The sequence below is a fragment of the Rhinopithecus bieti genome, unplaced genomic scaffold (assembly GCF_001698545.2).
Source record: "Rhinopithecus bieti isolate Rb0 unplaced genomic scaffold, ASM169854v2 scaffold_15133, whole genome shotgun sequence".
Classification (NCBI taxonomy): Eukaryota; Metazoa; Chordata; class Mammalia; order Primates; family Cercopithecidae; genus Rhinopithecus; species Rhinopithecus bieti.
The window spans coordinates 2,647,334-2,664,730 of NW_016808815.1; the positions used below are offsets into that span (position 1 = coordinate 2,647,334).

General features: G+C 53.5%; 1 protein-coding gene across 1 annotated transcript in view; it reads left to right on the plus strand.

Annotated features, from left to right (window-relative positions):
- Positions 1-17,397, plus strand: part of LOC108538916 (SH3 domain-containing RING finger protein 3) — a 138,782-nt gene that overhangs the window by 39,521 nt on the left and 81,864 nt on the right. Inside the window, exon 4 of the mRNA XM_017887244.1 lies at positions 14,135-14,238. Coding sequence (XP_017742733.1) covers positions 14,135-14,238 — 104 coding nt within the window. The remainder of the gene's footprint in view (positions 1-14,134; positions 14,239-17,397) is intronic.

Below are 17,397 nucleotides of genomic sequence, written 5' to 3' on the forward strand. Positions count from 1 at the left end.
CAAACCTGCTTCCCCTTCTGTGTTCCATCTGTTCTTCAGGGAGTCACCACCGTCCTTAGGTGCCCTGAGCTAACACTCTTCGTCTTCCCCAACGCTGACTTCCTGCCCCTGAGTTCCCTCCTGAGTCCCTTGGAAGGTTCCGGGGAGCCTTCAGACTGGCCCTTGGTTGCCTCTCCAGCTCCCGGCAGCACTCTCCACTCCCGAGAGCCCGTGCAAATCTGCTGCCTGCGACCCACACTGCTCTGGCCTTGGCTCATGTCTCCCCGAGACTGCCGCAGCTAATCCCTTCCCACCTGCCCATGTCCCTTTTGCTGCTCCTCAGCATGGCATTCTACCCACCAGGCAACCACAGACACATACCTGTGCAGAAAGGCGCCTGCCCACCCTTCAGGCCATCTGACATGTTCACCCCCTTTGGCAGCTTTCTGTGGCCCCATGTCACCTTTCCACCACCAAATCAATTCCCCCACTGTCTCTGCCTGCAGGACTTCCCGTGTGCCCGTGATGGAACATTATTTGTGTGCATGGCTGTCCCCCGTTCCTCCCTGGGCTTTTAGGTCCTTGAAGGCAGGAGCTAGGTGCCAGTGGCCCACAGGTGGGGCTCTCACACGCTAGCTTCCTTCTTGGGTGGGCCACAAAACAGCACCAGCAGCATTCCTCACTGGATGGTCTTGTACATAAAGCAGCGTGGTACCTAAGAGGCTGTGTGGCCTTCCCCAACCCTCACAGGCCTGGCTGCACGTCGATGGCTGGGGAGAGGACACAGATGTGGGGCCCTGGCTGAAGGTGTCCAGGGCATGCAGCTGGCTGAGCCTCAGGTGGCCTGTCCTGCTCATGTTGGCACCCCTAGGGATTCTTCCTTTGCGATTGGGAGAGGTCAGAGGCTCAGCTGGTGCTTCGGGCGTAATGGAGTATCACTCACATGTCAGCGCTCTGCTGGGGGAGGAAGGATAATCAGAGGAGAGGGAAAGAAGCCATTCAGGCCAACTCTACTGTGACACGTTTGCTTTTGAGGTTATTGGATCAAATCGGGAAATGATTGATTCCATTTTAGAAAAATTTCCTCATAAACCAAGTATGAAATCAAGCAGGTGCCCGAGGACCCTCTGTGGGCAGTCGGCTCTGGGGTGCCTGTGTCCATCACTGAGAGTGACCACATCACGTGATAAGCAGCCCACGTTCTCCAGGGCACCAAGCTGCGGACGCTTGCTTCTCACTCATACTATGAGTCACCGGCAGAAGAGGGCTTGGCTCCACCATCCTCACCCGGGACACTAACAGACACCCACAGGCTGAGTCCAGCCACTGCTTGTTTTGGTAAATGAAAGTTTCGCTGGAACAGGGTCACACACGCCCATTTGTATATCATCCGCAGCTGTTTTTAGGCCATAACAGAGATATTGAGGAGTTGTGGCAGAGATTCATAAGACCCACACAGCCTGAAATGTTTATTATGAGCCCATTACAGAAAATGCCCGCTGACTCCTGGTGTAGAATGTCTCCAGGACAGTAGCAGGGGCAGAAATGAGGCAACTAGAAATGAGGCTTCCACAGGGAAGCCTCTGCTCATGCTCTTTTCAGTGGTCAAAGCCAATCCTACAGCCCTGCCCTGTTGAGGGAGTGAGCACATGGAGTCCAGCGGGACCTTGAGAACCGTCTCCAGGTGTCACTTCCCTGCAACTCAGCAAGTTTGCATTTCTGAGCACAGAAGTTGGGAAGCTTCAAAGGAAGAGCCGACACCCTTCCAAAGTAAGGCCGGTGTGGCTCTGACGTTATGCTTGCACTGCCGTGGCACCCACTAATACTGCCCATGAGTGTCCTGCCTCTAGGCAGGGACTCTTGCTGACTCCAGAGTGTGGTCAGACGCAGGCTCACTCGCCATCCAGCCAGGACCAGCACCTTCACTGGCTCTTGCCAACTTCTCTGCTCTGCAGAGCACCATGACTTACAAATTACCTCCAAATAAGCAACCCTTGGAGATTAGGAACATACCCTTTAAAATCAATGGAAGGGGAAGTGTTTGAAATTCAGCTGGGAGAACATCAAAAGAGAACATTTCTCAAGTCTCTTCGTGTCTGAGAAGTAAATGAGGAGAGTTCCTTATGGAAGCTTCTGGGCAACTTTAAAATGCATCACCACCTGCTATTTGTCTCCTGTGCAGCTTCCTGTGCTGGGTCTTATCTTTGCCACAGGACAGACAGACAGATGCTTCAAGCAGGAGGAAGTGCTGGGGAAAAGCTGAAGGAGCTGAAGCAGGACCTTCCTGCCTCAGGCCTGGCAGCCCCCAGACTTACTGCTTATAACCTGTGCAGGCTCCGGCTCCGGCTCCGGCTCTCACCTGCAGAGCTGCCTGCATAGTGGAGCACCTGGGCTTATTTTTAGCATTTTCAGAAAGTTACGAATTTAATTACGTGCCTTATAAGGAGGCAAAACAAAAAGTAAGGGAGCCTGGGATGAATAAAAAAAAAAATCCCATTGTGAGAATCTTACACAAGAAAACTTTCTTCTACAAATCTGGAAATAGCTGTACCTCCGTGACTTACCAATCCTGGTCTTTAAGTGGGGACAGAGGACACCATGGCTGCCTGCGACCTGGCGTCCTGATGATTTTTGTCGATTGCAAAGCTTGCCAAACACAGTGCAGGGTGCCGGCAGCGTTTCTTTTGCTACTATGACAAGCTAGGAACCAGATCCAGGGGTTTCTGCCTGTGCCTCCAGGCCATCCTTGGGCAGAGTCAGGAAAGATCCTTGGGTCTTCTTGGCATTTGGAGAGCATCCAGGAGCTCTGGGTGGGCATTTGTTGGCTGGCAGCATAGGAGAGCCACTTCCTTGTCCTAGCAGCTGTTGAAGCCATATCCTGCAGGGATCCACAGAGGGTTTTTCCACCCTCTGAGGGCACCTGTAGGCCCCATGGGGCCCACCAGGAGACTAGCACACAGTTCATGCCTCAGAGGGTAGAAAGAAGGAAGGGCCTCGATCAGCACAGGTAAAGCAGGAGGAAACCAGGCCACTGAGGTCGGTGCCCTCAGGGCTATAATGTGAAGGCCCATGATGGCCCTAGACAGGAGGACTGTGAGGAGCTAAGAACCTTCTCCACCCAGTTCTCCTGACTGCCTCGGCCTCCCTTTGCCAGAGCTCATCTGCCCTCCCACTCCGGGCTAAACCGCCTACCTCTCCACAGGCGTTATCTGGACGCAGTGTGGGTTTGAGGGGCGAGAAAAACGGGGTCCCACATGCCCTCATGCCCAGGCAGGGTTCGCTCTCGGGACCTTGTCCCCCTGTCAGTGTCCCCTCTACCAGCCCGTGAGCTTTGCTATGGCAGAGAGTGCCACACTCTCTGTTCCCTCTCTGTATAAGCAATACCTGGCACTGGCAGTCTCAGACAGAAGGACGGATAGATGGACACAGTGAATTAGAGTTGAACAAAAGGATATTTCAAACTCCACCCCTCCTGCAGCCATTGCCTGTAAAGGAGGCACTTTCTGTTTGAAGGCAGAACGGATGCACAGTTGGATGTGGATGAATATTGTGCCTTTTATGCAAAGCAGGATGGAGATGCCTCTGGCCTGATGGGGCGCACATGGAGGTGGGTTCAGAGCCTTGCTACCATCAGAGGCAACAGGCAAGCGAGATCTGTGAGGAAGGCCATGAGCAGAGGCCATCCATGTCTCTTCCTGATAGAAGAAAGCCTCTAGGGCAAGATAGGTTGCTTTTTAGCTGAGGCTTGGGAAGCCCCAGGTAGGTGAGAAACGGGTCCTATAACTTCCCTAACAGACCTCCCCTTTCCTCTTGGTGTTTTGAGATTTTCATTCCCCAAACTGGAGTCGGGTTGTGGATGCACTCCTCCTGTATTCCACTGTTTTAATCCATTCTCCTTAGTAATATTGTGGGAATTCCTTGTTAAGCTTTTGATCACAACTTTCACTTTTTGGTTGCAATTATTGGCCCAGTAAGACAAGGGCAGAAAGGGGAGGAGGTTCATCTTCTCATCATAGACACCTAGAACAGGGGCAGCAAACTTTCTAAAGGAAACAGCCAGATAGTGAATAATCTAGACTTTGCAGCCAGGTGGTGTCTGCCGCAGTGACTCAGCTCCACCCTGCAGTGTCAGAGCAGCTGGAGACCGCAGTGAATGGTGGGCGTGGCTGGATGCCAATAAAACTTTATTCACAAAAGCAGAACACTGGGCCAGATCCGACCTGTGGGTGAGAATCAAATATCCAGCAGCAAATTTGGAACTCCTGCGGGGGCAGGTGGCCTGTGGGCAGCAGTGGAGGTGAGTTCTGACCTCCATCTTCAGCGGCGAGCAAGCAGCTCCCCTCACCAGCTGAGAGTGCTGAAGTTATGTGGGCAGAAGGCATGGCCGCTGCCTCTCACAGGACAGACCCCCCTCGCTGGGGCTTCCTGGCCGCTGCCCTCCCCAAGAGGGAGATCGAGAGGCAGGCGGGGCCTCTGGCTGCGCAAGCTGCTTGCTCCTCTTTGCAGAACCAGGCAGAAGAATCAGGCCATAAATGTTTTATTCTAGAGTTTTCTTTGGGAAACAAGTTCACGAGGGTCTGATTTACACCCCTTGTAATGGAGTGGGAGCAAGTGATGAATAATGCATGCCCGTTTCACTGCTCCTTGGGGTGATGACAGTGTTTTCTGGACTCATATTAAAAATTTAAACGAGATGTTTCTTCTCGGGGTCTTCGTCTGTTCCATAGTGTCACTGAAAGAGACTCGGAGCCCCCGTACAGCCTGCCAACCCCAGACCCTCTTTTTTCCCTTTTAGTAATCCCAGCAGGAAACTACTATGGCCTGGTTCCCAGCCACTGCTTAGGGGCCCCATTACAATGCAGCGGAGGAGTCTCTAGTGTCTGGTTACAACCAGGCGGTTTAGAATCGGGGAACCGTGGCCACAGCACTGCCACCAGAGCTGACATCAGGCTTCCAACCAGGGAGGCTGGAATTTGATGAAACATATTGCCGTCACAAATGACAGCCCAGTCTTTACTGACTAGCAGCTCCAGGGCTGTGTGCCATTCACCTGTGAGCTCTGTGATAGGGAGAGAGATGCAGGAGCATTGGAGCTTGCCTGGATCCAGGACACTGCACAGTCAGGCTGAGCTCCAGCCCTGACCTCGGTGCGGAGGGCCCCCACAGCTCCGTGCACCCAGGGAGCAGCATCAGTGCACACACTGTCACTTTACTGTTTGCTTGTGCTAAGTTCCATCAGACGAGGCCAGCCTCTCCTACCTATAGCCTTGCCAGCTGACCCTGCACTGCTGGGCTCATGTGAAATGCTCACAGGCTGTGTTGTTAAGCATCCTGCCCAAGGGAGGGAATGCTGGAGTGTTCTGTAGGGTCAGTGCGTCAGAGAACTGGGCCGCTGCATGGTCAGCCAGCTCCTTCGGAACACTTGTGTCCACTTGCCCAGGCCAAATCCTGGCGGATATCCATAATGGAGCCATTTAAAAAGACCATGGTGCAAACCTACTTTATTATAGTCAGAGCCTTTGCCTGGGCATGGGCTGCTGGGCGCAACTTCATGGCAGACAGGGCTGCACTTAGCTTTGAAGTCAGAGCAGAGATTTCCATCGGGTGATCTTGGAGATAGGATGAACATCTGTCTGAGGGCTGTGTCCCCAATTCTTTTTACTCAAAGGCACCTGGAACTCCGTCTCTTTTCTCGTTTTTATCACTGGCTGACTCCCTCACTCCTGCCAAGTCTTTCCTTATCCCTTAAGGCCTAGAATCGTTTTAAATCAAGCCATTAAAAATAAAAGCAGCATCAGAAAGGTGGCTTGTGGTTAGGAGGAAGCCAGGCCTGCGTCCAGGGCCAAGTGCCATGGTTGGAGCTGGAGGCAAGGAGCCCTCAAGTCCCAGCGTCATAGTCAGCAGCTCTCAGCCTCGTTATGAAGACTTCAGGGGAGAGGAGCCATTGGTTGGGGGCTGGAAACGCATCTAGCGCAGGCTTTGCAGGATGCTGGCCATGTGGAAGCCCGTGCCTTTACTCAGGAGTTCCTGGTTACAGTCATTTAAAGGAGAGGCCCCTTGCCCTGCAGTTAGTTCCTGCCAGGGTTAGCAGTGGCTGCTCATCTCTGCCCCTCAGCAGGCCTCGTGTTCTTGGGAGTCACATTGTGAACAGCTGGGCCTGTGGCCCCCAGTATGGTGCTGCCGAGCCCGTCAGTGGGAGGAACGCTGACCCCCTCCCACCGCGGCCACCAGGAAGTTGCTGCTTGTTTGCATCCGTAGCAACAGAGACCAGATTCAGAGGACAGACTGACCCCATCAGCATCAAGAAGCCACAACCACTGTGCCAGCCACTTCTTTGTACTTTTAGTTTCTGGATCCCTGAGGGCAGGGCCCACCCCAGCGTTGCCTCCTACACAACAGGATGTCCCATGGCACCTATCACTCTGGGCACCACACCACACATCCATGCCAGGAGGGCCAGCCACACGGGAGCCACGCGCAGCCACATCAGTTTTAGGCACTCTTCATCTTGACCTTTGGGAAAAAGCATTTCCACACATCTGACCTCTCTCTCCACTCCTCGTTCCAGCTCTAAGTAATAGCTTGTTGTTAAATCCCACATATTTGCTAGGAGCTTTCGCTGTATCAAGTGTCAGCTGAAGGCCAGGATTCCAGTGAAGCCGCCAGAATGTCTCCCTCCTGCTGTCTTTAGGGACAGCCTGTGTCAGGGTAGCCAAGGCCCCAGCACCCTGAATGGGCCCTGTGGCAGCTCCCACTGTCCACGCCCCAGGTTCCTTGACTGAGCCCTCCCGAGCCTCCAGACACCCAGCGCTATGGGTTGCTTTACGCTGGACTCACACAGGGCAGTCGGTGGAGGCCGGCACAGATGGGATAGTGAGCCTTTGACCGCTGTGGTGCACGTGTGTGTGCTCTGCACGGTGGGCAGTCTCAGCCCAGCCTTCAGCCTCTGCCCAGCAGACAAAACACAGTCTCCTCGGTCTCTCCTGGCCAAACACATTGGCCCCCTTTCACTGGAGTATGGCTTGAGCAGCTCCAGGACATTGGGAGGTGGAGATCCAAGTGCCGGGGCAGGCTCCAGGCAGGCCACCCTCCTAGTGTGGCCCCACCGTGGCTCTAGCTGCACTTTGCTTGTGCTGTGCTGGTTTGGGACAGCTTGGCTGTTTGTGGAGCGTTTATCAGAACAGGACAGCAGGCATGGTAACAAGAGCAGGACCAGTGCGTGCCTATCATCTTACGTACCCACTCTTCCCGCTGCTGCAGAGCCGAGTGCCCAGTGCCTGGGAGCACAGAACTGCCGGCCCAGCCCCTGCTGGTGCTACAGGGTCACCCCTGCCCTTTGTCAGCTCCCAGGATCCCCTGACAAAGATGGCACATGGGGGATTGAGAAAGACACAAGTTTACCGCCAGCCAGACCTCAAGTGTTAAATCTGTTATTCTTCTCATACCACTGTGGAAATGTTTCAGGAAACCGTTGTCACTTGATATTAAAGTGTAGATTAAAAAACAATAAAATTATCCCAAAAGGCAGCTCCCCAAAGGAGCAAAGTTATGGTTCGGTATGTAAGTTTCCTGACTTTTTGCCGTGAAAATACATGTATCACTGTCAGAAATTAGATAAGCCTTCATATGCAAGGCTCTCACCTCCATTTCCACTCTGCATAACCTACATGGCCCTTCAGGCCTGGCCATGGAGACCACGGCACAGGCGGCGGTGGGGCGTTCTGTTTCCTCATCAGCCTGCCGGCCCTACACCATGGGACATTTTAGCTTGCATCAGGAGCGCAGGTTTTTCATATCATAAACAGTGCTGCTGCGAAATCCTTACCTATACCTCCATTCTGACTTGTCTGATTATCATTATTTTATATATGTGTGTGTGTGTGTGTGTGTGTGTGTATGTGTGTGTATGTGTATGTGTGTGTGTGTGTGTATGTGTGTGTGTGTGTGTGTATGTGTATGTGTGTGTGTGTATGTGTGTGTGTATGTGTGTGTGTGTGTGTGTATGTGTATGTGTGTGTGTGTGTATATGTATTTTTGAGACAGAGTCTTGCTCTGTCGCCCAGGCTGGAGTGCAGTGGCATGATCTCGGCTCACCACAACCTCCACCTCCTGGGTTCAAGTGATTCTCCTGCCTCGGCCTCCCAATAACTGGGATTACAGGTGCCCGCCACCATGCCCAGCTACATTTTGTATTTGTAGTAGAGACAGGGTTTCACCATGTTGGCTAGGCTGGTCTCAAACTCCAGACCTCAAGTGATCTGCCTGCCTTGGCCTCCCAAAGTGCTGGGATTACAGGCGTGAGCCACCGTGCCTGGCCTGTCTGATTATTTTAGGATTCATTCTTAATAGGAAACTGCTGGGGCTACAGGCTTTTTTTTCATTCTCTGTCTCTGTCTCTCTGTCTCTTTCTATTTCTGTCTACCTCTGTCTCTCTCTGTGTCTCTGTGTCTTCCTGTCTGTCTCTCCCCCTCTAGAATGGAGAACAGCTTTGTCTACAAACCCAAATCACCAAGACGTGGGGCTGACTGTGTGAGAACTCCAGCCCCCCATTCCCCTCCCTATTCTGTGCACTGGGGCCCTGCCCCCACCAGCCCTCCACACAGCACGGGCATGTCACGAGGGCCATGCCCTGCGGGACCTGAGTTTGCAGGCTTCTCTGGTACTAACTATGGCAGAATGGGACAGAAGCCAGGAGACTGTGGGTCCAGTAGCCCAAGCCAGGAGTGAGGGCTTTCCCTGCACGGAGCACACTGGGGTCCTCCGTGTCCTATGAGTGGGATTAAGAGGTGTAACTCCCCTCCAGTGGTCCAGCAGGGTAGTCACCTGCCCCAGGAAGCACCTGTGCATGTCAGTAAAGCCAAGACAGGTGGGTCCGTCTAGGTCCTCGGCTTCCTTGGCCATTCCACAGCGTGCAGCTCAATGAACAATGACATTCCCTCTGAAGCACTGTCTCCCCTGGACTGTGGGTCTCCTTCCATTTCTCAGGCTGCCCCATCTTGGCCTCCTTCAGGGCCCTCTTCTGGGTGACGTCCCGCAGGCGGGGCCAGGGCGTCCTCCCTCCTTACTGTCTTCCAGGCCACTGCACCATCTACCCCATTGGCTTCAGGACAATTATCACGAGCCTTTGTTGAGGGCCTATTCTGTGGAGTTAGAGTGACTGCTTTATAGACTGTGGATTGTCTTACTTCGTACTACAGCTGTGTAGACCATGCGAGCCTCCACCAGCCCGTCTTCTCATGTCTTGGGGGCTCTGTCCTCCACTGCTTCTTTTCTATAGTCTTGGGAGCTTTGATTCAGGCTTCATCTGGTTTTTCAGTTTTTTCAGGCAGGAGGGTAAACCTGGCCCATTACCATTATGGTCAGAGCAGAAGTTCATGACCCTCAATGGACACGATGGTAGATCAGAGGCTCACAGGTGCCATCTTGGCTACGGTCACACAAACAGGTCACACACCTGGGAGCTAAGGGCTTTGCCACGAGACTGCATTGCCTCATAGATCAGCTATATATACATGACCCCAGATCTTCTGCCCAAGCCAATGCCCTCTGAGTTCCTGGTTGGCATCACCAGCACCCTCATCATCCACACTGAGATGTTTCCAGGCACACCAACTACCGCATGTCCAGCAGCGAGCTCATGGCCTCTCTGGTCTTGCTCCTGTCTCTCCAGCAGCATCTCCATCTGGCCAAGGCTGGAAACTCAGCCCATGCTCCTCCCTCAATGTCCTTCAGACCTATTCTTGCTGGTGGAGAAGGGAATGATGGCCCCCACACATATCCAAGTGCTGATCCCAGAACCTGAGAATGTGTCATCTGACGTGGCAAATGGGAAAAGACCCTGAGATGGAGATGCTCCTGGATCACCTGGGCCACCTCAGCCACAAAGGCCCTCCCGAGAGGGAAGCAGAGGCCAGAGTCAGGGAAGGGGATGGGGTGGTAGAAGCAGAGGTGAGAGAGAGGAAGACGCACCACTGCTGGCCTTAATGTGGAGGGGGCCAAGGAACGTGGGCAGCCTCTAGAAGCTGCAAAGGCAGGGAATGGAGTCTCCTCCGGACTCCCAGAGGGAACACAGCCCTGCCACACCTTGATTTTAGAATTTCTGACTTCAGGACCTTCTGTGTGATTGTAAGCCCCTGAGTCTGTGGCTGGCTGTTCGTTTCAGCAGCTGTGAGGAACTTATACCACGGTGTGGTGGCTAAGCATGTGGCCTCTGCATAGGCTGAGTTTGAAATACCCATCTGCAGGCTTGCGAAGGTTGAAAGCATTGTTCCGGGGAAGTGCCCAGAGCTGGGCCCAGCCATGGTAGGCTCTGCACAGGGCGAGTGCTTCGGTCACAGGTGCTACAGTCGCGGCTGCTATTCCTACTAACAGCCCCCTGAGCGCGTCCAGATCCCCTCCTGGCTACCTTGCCGTCTGCCGGTGCAGGCTGGGCTCCCTCGTACTTCCTGATGGGTTCCCTGCAAAGCTGGCAGGTCCTGGCCTGTGGCTGCCTTCTCCCTGCCCGTCTTGGCAGGGATTCCGTGCCCTCAGAGTGAAGACCCTCTCAGGAGGCAGTTAGGTCATGAGGGCAAGGCTGAATCGTGGATCCCTGGGCTCATGGGAGCAGGGCTGGTGGCTTTCTAAGAAGAAGGAGCAGGACCTGAGCCAGCACGCTCAGCCCCCTCGTCATGCAGTGCTCTGTGGAGTCCCCACCAGCAAGAAGGCTGTCACCAGAAATGGCTGTGCGGCATTACACTTTTCAAGTCTCCAGAACTATAAGAAATAAATTCCTTTTCGTTATAAATCACCCAGTTTTAAGTATTCTGTCGTGAGCAACACTAAACAGACTAAGACATTCCCTAACAAGCCTGCCTCATGCCTTTCGAAGCCCTTCCAGCCACGCCCAGCCCAGGTTGGGTACCTGTGTAAGGGGCCTGTGCACGTTGAACTTCCCGGGGCTCCTGCATGCTTAGAATTACATGTCCAAGCCAGGCACAGTGGCTCACGCCTGTAATCCCAGCACTTTGGGAGGCTAATGAGGGCAGATTACCTGAGGTCAGGAGTTCAAGACTAGCCTGGCCAAAATGGTGAAACCCTGTTTCTATTAAAAATACAAAATAGCTCAGCTCACTGCAACCTCTGTCTCCTGGGTTCAAGCAATTTTCCTGCCTCAGCCTCCCCAGTAGCTGGGATTACAGGCGTGCGCCATCACGCCTGGCTAATTTTTGTATTTTTAGTAGAGATGGGGTTTCACCATATTGGCCAGGCTGGTCTCGAACTCCTGACCTCATGATCTGCCCCCCTCAGCCTCCCAAAATGCTGGGATTACAGGTGTGAGCCACTGCACTTGATATTGTGCCACTGCACTCCAGCCTGGGTGACAGAGCAAGACTCTGTCTCAAAACAACAGCAAACAAAATAATAGCCGGGAGTGATAGTGCGCACCTGTAATCCCAGCTACTCAGGAGGCTGAGGCAGGAGAATCGCTTGAGCCCGGAAGCAGAGGTTCCAGTGAGCCGAGATCGCGCCACTGCACTCCAGCCTGGGCGACAGAGTGAGACTTCATCTCAAAAAAATGTCCAGTGTTTAGCCACCTGGATTGCAAGTCCCACACAGTCACAGGCTATAGTGTTCCCCATGGGGGCCCAGGGCCAGTTCCGACTGCCAGGTCATCGCGTGTCAGTGTGTAGCCTGTTGTCCCTGTGCTGGAACTGCTTGGTAACTATTTGAATGGGTGAGTGAATGACCCTAAGATCCTTCCCACACATTTCTTCAGTGGACACTGGAGAAAGCGGCACGGGGACACCCTCTCCTCTGCACAGATGCCTGGGGCAGGTAGGGCCTGGTGGAGAGTGAGGTGGCAGCTTCTCCTTCTCCCTCCCTTGGGGTGTCTCTGCCCTCATACTCACTCTCCAGCCCCCACCTACACCTCCATGGATGGTGACCCATGATCCGGACCGGCTCTGGGGAGTTTTCTAGAAGGAAAGTGATCCTGGCATTGTTGGGGATACCTCCTGGTCCCTGTCTCCCTCCATGGAGACAGCGGGTGTCCCGGGCAGACAGAAGACCCTGGAATCCATCCGTGGGAAGGAATGCCCCCTTTCAGCCCTGTTCCCACACGGTGCTCAGCCTTTCCTGCTTCTTCATGTAGCCGAGGGACGAGGTCCGTGAGGGGCCACCCTCTGGACACCTGGCTCCCTTAGGAGCCTTTGAAAATAAAAGGTTTCTCTCACAGTGTCTGCACTGCAATAGAAGTCATTTGAGACTTGGAGTTACCCTAGAGACACGAGGGGAGTCTCTCGGTTGCACCTGCTCATTCTGCCAGGCGCACTGGGTTTAAACAGGAGGAAGAAATCGTTTCTGACTTTGTAGACGCTGCCCGCATAGCATGGTTTTAGGCTTTGCTCATGATCACTGGTCAGGGAGGGCTGTGACCAGCCAGACAGGGGCAGGTAGGTGGCCGGCAGCATGCAAAGGTTATCAGTTAAGCAAGGCCAGACCTGGTCAGTGAGTGATGAGAAAGCTGAGAAGCCTCTTGCTCCTAGGCTAAGAAGGTGGTGTGAGGCCAGTCAGGGTACAGGGCTGGCTGCCTGCCTGGGGCAACTTCCAGGTGGCTCTCCCATCTGTGTGGTCTCTGCTTCTAGTGCCTTTCACTCACCTGAGGACACACACTGGGGACACAGGCACCTTCCCCATTCAGAGCCAGGCAGCCCCCGCACCCCGCCCAACCTGTCTTTCTCCAAGGTACCTGCAACCTGGCCACATCCTCTGCTCCAGTTTCTGCCGGGACCCCTATTCTGCCCCTCGTCAGGCCTAAATGGGATCCCTGAGGAAGGGAGGAGACCCTTGGCTCCCTCCTTGAAGGGAGATGGACCCCTTCCTCCTCCAGGCTCCCCGACAGACCCTCTGATGGGGTATCCTGGGGCTTCCGGAGTAGTACCACAAACTTAGGTGGCTAAAAGCAACAGAAAGTTGTTCTCTCACAGCTCTGGAGGTCGGAAGCCCCAAGTCAAGGTGTGGGCAGGTCTAGTTCCTCCTGAGGCTGAGGGGAGTCTGTTCGGGGGCTCCCGCCTGGCTTTGGTGGCTGCTGGCATCCTCAGCACCCCTTGGCTTGTGGATGCATCACTCCTGTCTCTGCTCCATCCTTGCATGGGCTTCCTTCCCCTCCACATCCCGCTCCTCCTCCTCTGTCTTGTAAGGATACTCGTCATTGGATTTGGGGCCCACTCTAATCAAGGATGATCTATTCTCAGTCTCCTTACCTCACATCTGCAAAGACCCCTATTCCAGATAAGACCACAAGCACTGGTGCCAGGGCTGGGACTCGGACAGATGTTTGAGAGGGACACAGGTCAGACCCCTCTGCCATCGAATGCCTCTGAACAGGAAGACAGGACACTGTCCTAGGGAAGGCCGGGGCAGGGCGAGCAGGCTGGGTGGTAGGGGGACCTGGGGGCAGCTCTGCCCTGCACGGGCTGGGGCTGAGGATTCTCCATGTAGGAATTTCCTTGGCAAGACCATGATGCCACCCAGATTCCTCCCTCAGCCGCCCCACTGCCCCCGGAGAGCACAGCTCACCACTGATGCTGACCGTTCCTCGGGTCATCTCCTCGCTTAAAAAACCCTTGAAGCTTGGAGCACTTTGGGGTCTTGGGGGGAGGGGGGCGCCCTGTGACTCCCGGTCCTCTTGGCCTGCTGCTCTGTCTGCTGTCATGGGACTAATTTTCTTTAGGGATTAATCTCCAGTTCCTGGGGATGCTCTTTTTAAATAAGCTCTGTTTCATAGCATGAAAGATTTTGTGTGGATTTTTTTAAACAAACACAATAATAATTAATTCAAGGTCTAAGAAGAAAGCCAGGTCTGGAACACGGCCTCTCTGCATCCTGACTATAGCGTGATGCTGACCAGCCTGGACGCAGGCCGTAGAAGGCTCCCTGAGCTGCTGGGAAGGGCCTCTTGAAAACCACCTCAGGGCAGGGGTCCTGGGCTGCCAGGCTCCCTCTCATGGTTGGAGAACCATTTTGACAGTCCAGGTAGGCACGGCACTTTGGAGGCCAAACATCCAGGCAGCTGGGGAAGCACAGGCACCTGTGGATGCAGCCTCACCTTGCATTTCTCTTTCCCTTGGATGGAGTCTCTATCTCCTCACTCCTGTCCCCTCTTGTCTGTTTCCAGGATGCCTCCTCCTCGGCAGGATCTACCCCCACAGCTGTCCCGCGAGCTGCCTCGGTGTCTGGAGAGCAGGGCACGCCTCCCAAGGTCCAGCTGCCCCTCAACGTGTGAGCTGCCCTTTGTGTCTGTCGGGGTCCCGTGCCTGCAGCCCTCCCTCCTGCCTGGGCTGGCCTGTCCACGTGTGGTTTCCGCAGGGTTTTCCCATGTGTTACTAGTTGGCCAGTATAGTTATGTGCATCTAATAACACCACTGAAAGGAGAGTGTGGAAGACAAAAGTCTAGCAGTTCCTTTTGATGTTGATGTTTCTAGGACCTTTCTTCTAAGCAGGGAGGATATTCAGAGTATTCACAATGCAGGTCCCAGTCAACAGGAGAGGAGCCAGCCATAGTGTGGAGCAGGCTCTCCATAGCCTGGAAAGTCCGAGATTGTGGGGGAGAGGCAGGAGGGAAGCAGGTGTGCAGAGCAGCGGGTAGTCTAGGAGCTTGAGCAGCCAGTAGTCACCAACTGCTTGGAAGTGCTTCTGTGTTTCAGCCTCCATCCCAGGGCCACACCAGCGCATGCCAGCTGCATCTCATCCCCAGATATAACCAGATGAATCAGTGCTAGGAAGTGAGATACTTATCTTGTTTAGAACATCTGCCCAGTTAAATTACAGCTCTTAACAGATAAGTGCAATTTTAAAATTCCCCATTTAAATCATGCTCTGAAGAATTAGACTCCCTTTTGCTCTTGTGTTTGGCAGAGCTCAGTCACTGGAATGACTGTGTTAAGGTGAAGTCTATGAACTTGGCAAACAATATGACAAATACAGAAAGCTCTGTCAATACAGGCTGGGTCAGAGGTCAGAGGGACACTCAGAACCTGTGTTGTTGCAGAACAGGATGTATTTCTTTTCTTTTTTTTTTTTTTTGAGATGGAGTCTTGCTCTGTCTCCCAGGCTGGAGTGCAGTGGTGCAATCTTGGCTCACTGCAAGCTCCGTACCCCAGGTTCACTCCATTGTCCTCCCTTAGCCTCCCAAGTAGCTGGGACTACAGGCGCCCACCACCAAGCCCAGCTAATTTTTTGTATTTTTGGTAGAGACGGGGTTTCACCATGTTAACCAGGATGGTCTCGATCTCCTGATCTTGTGATCCGCCTGACTCGGCCTCCCAAAATTCTGGGATTACAGGTGTGAGGCACTGTGTCCGGCCGAATAGGATGTATTTCAAGCAAAAAAGTATTTTGAAGAGCAACTTGCCAAGCTTCGAAAGGTCTAGAAGTAGCTCAGCTGCTGGCACACGCTCAGCCACCTCTAAGCCCAGTGGAAATGCCAGCCTTTCTCCAGTGGTCGGCAAGAAAGCTCCCAATGTCCTCCCACTGTGATTAGCCAATGTAATGAAAGGAATTTGAAATGTGCCTATTTTTTACCTAGCTTCCTGAGCAGGCTACTTCCAGATGCCTTGAGACTGATATTCAAGTTTTCACCAGCACTGGACAAAAAAACATATTCCCTCCATCTCCTGCCATGTTCCTAGCTCAGTTCTGGTAGCTTCAGGCAAAGCTGGTGCCAAGGAGGCACATGGGAGGGTGGGGGGTGATGAGTCCGCTCCTCTTGAAGAATTGGATGCAGAATGCTATCTGAGGAAAGAAATCTCCACCCACAAGGGATGGCCCTGATGGAGTTTCCCAAACGAGAGGCAGGACGCAGGTCAGGTTGCTGAGGCCATGAGTGCTTCAAGGGCAAAGCCCAGATGGGTTTGTTTTGGAGTCCCCGTGACCAGCTGAATGCCTGGTCACAGGCTCTCAGTAGCTGCCACTTGTTCTATGTGAGCAAAGGCCTCCCCTTCCTGGGTGCAGAGGGCTCCCCAGTGTGAGGCGAGCTCAAGGATTAGCCATCTGAGAAGGCTGCTCTGTCCTGGAGACACAAAAGGTAACAGTTCCAGGCATGTCGCCCCTCAAGAGTTGTGAATATTCTGGAGGCCTCAACCGTGGACACACCTCTCTGTCCTGGATGGCTTCTGAATTTGGTGCAGGTGTCGGGGGACCTCTTCTTCACCCAGTTCCCCCGCCCTGGGGGACAAGGTTGCTGTGACCTCTAGCCCTCCACCGTCTCCCTCTGGGCTTCTCCCCCAGGGGAGGGTACTTTCCACTCAGCTTGAGATTTGGGTAAGAGGGAAGGGAAACTTACATGTCGGACAACATCCTTCTAAGGATGACAAGGATTTAGGTAGGAATGTGTCTGCAGGTGACACAGGGGCCCTCCATGCAGCAGCCAGATCATGGGCAGCATGACCTGTGACTAGTGACGGTCCGTTCCATGTGTGTTCGTGGCTGTTATACTGAGTAGCAGTCACACGCCAGGTAACATTACATATGTTACAGCAGCATGCATGATGCATTCTGCAAACATGACATCCTTTATTTTATCCCCAGAGAGGAAAAGATCAGACTGACCTCATCAGTTTATGAGGGAGGGGATTAGCCTGACTGCTCACCTGTCCTCTTCCGCTGTAAGACGCTGATATTCCCACACGTACCCTACCTGTGGCAGGTACCTGGGGTGGGGGTCTGATCTAACCATTGTTCCCAAAATAGTATCTGTAAGTCACGTTCAGAAGTCTGAAATTGAACATGAGATGTGCTGTCGTTGCAAAAACAACCACAGCAAACAACAGTGCGCTGCTGCCCGGAGAATGATGGCTTGGGGACTCCAGCCAGGCCCCAGATGGGGCTGATGTGAAAGTCAGCCATGGAATGACTTCAGGAGACCTCGTTCCTGATCTTCGTAATTGCATAGCTTTGACCTCTCCAGGCCACATGATGTGCGCTGAAACATGAGCCCTTGAGATTAAGAGGCCTGATCCCACACGGTTAGCATGTCGATGGCTGGATGTTGTTCTTGCCCCTTCTTCCAGCATGTGAAAGGCTTCCATGGCATGGATTCCCTAAGGGCTCAGTTGCCTGGAAACACAAGAAGGGTCTCAGTTTGCTCACCCAGTGCATGGAGGCGACTGTGAGTCTGCAGAGACATCTCTCATTCCTGCACCCCCTTTCCACCCCCTACTGTGTTGAGAATTCCACTGTCTGGCCCTGGGGCTTGTCCGTTATTCCTCTGACAGACCTGCTGTGATTTGGGGAAGCAGAAATATGAGTGCTGCTCCTAGAGGCCATGCTCCTGGGCACAGCCAACCCACCCAGAGAGTCTCAAGGTTGATGAAATGCTGTGAGTAGGTTGCCCCTGATTCGGAAGGGTTGATTCTCACCTCCACTTCTTCATGGGCATCT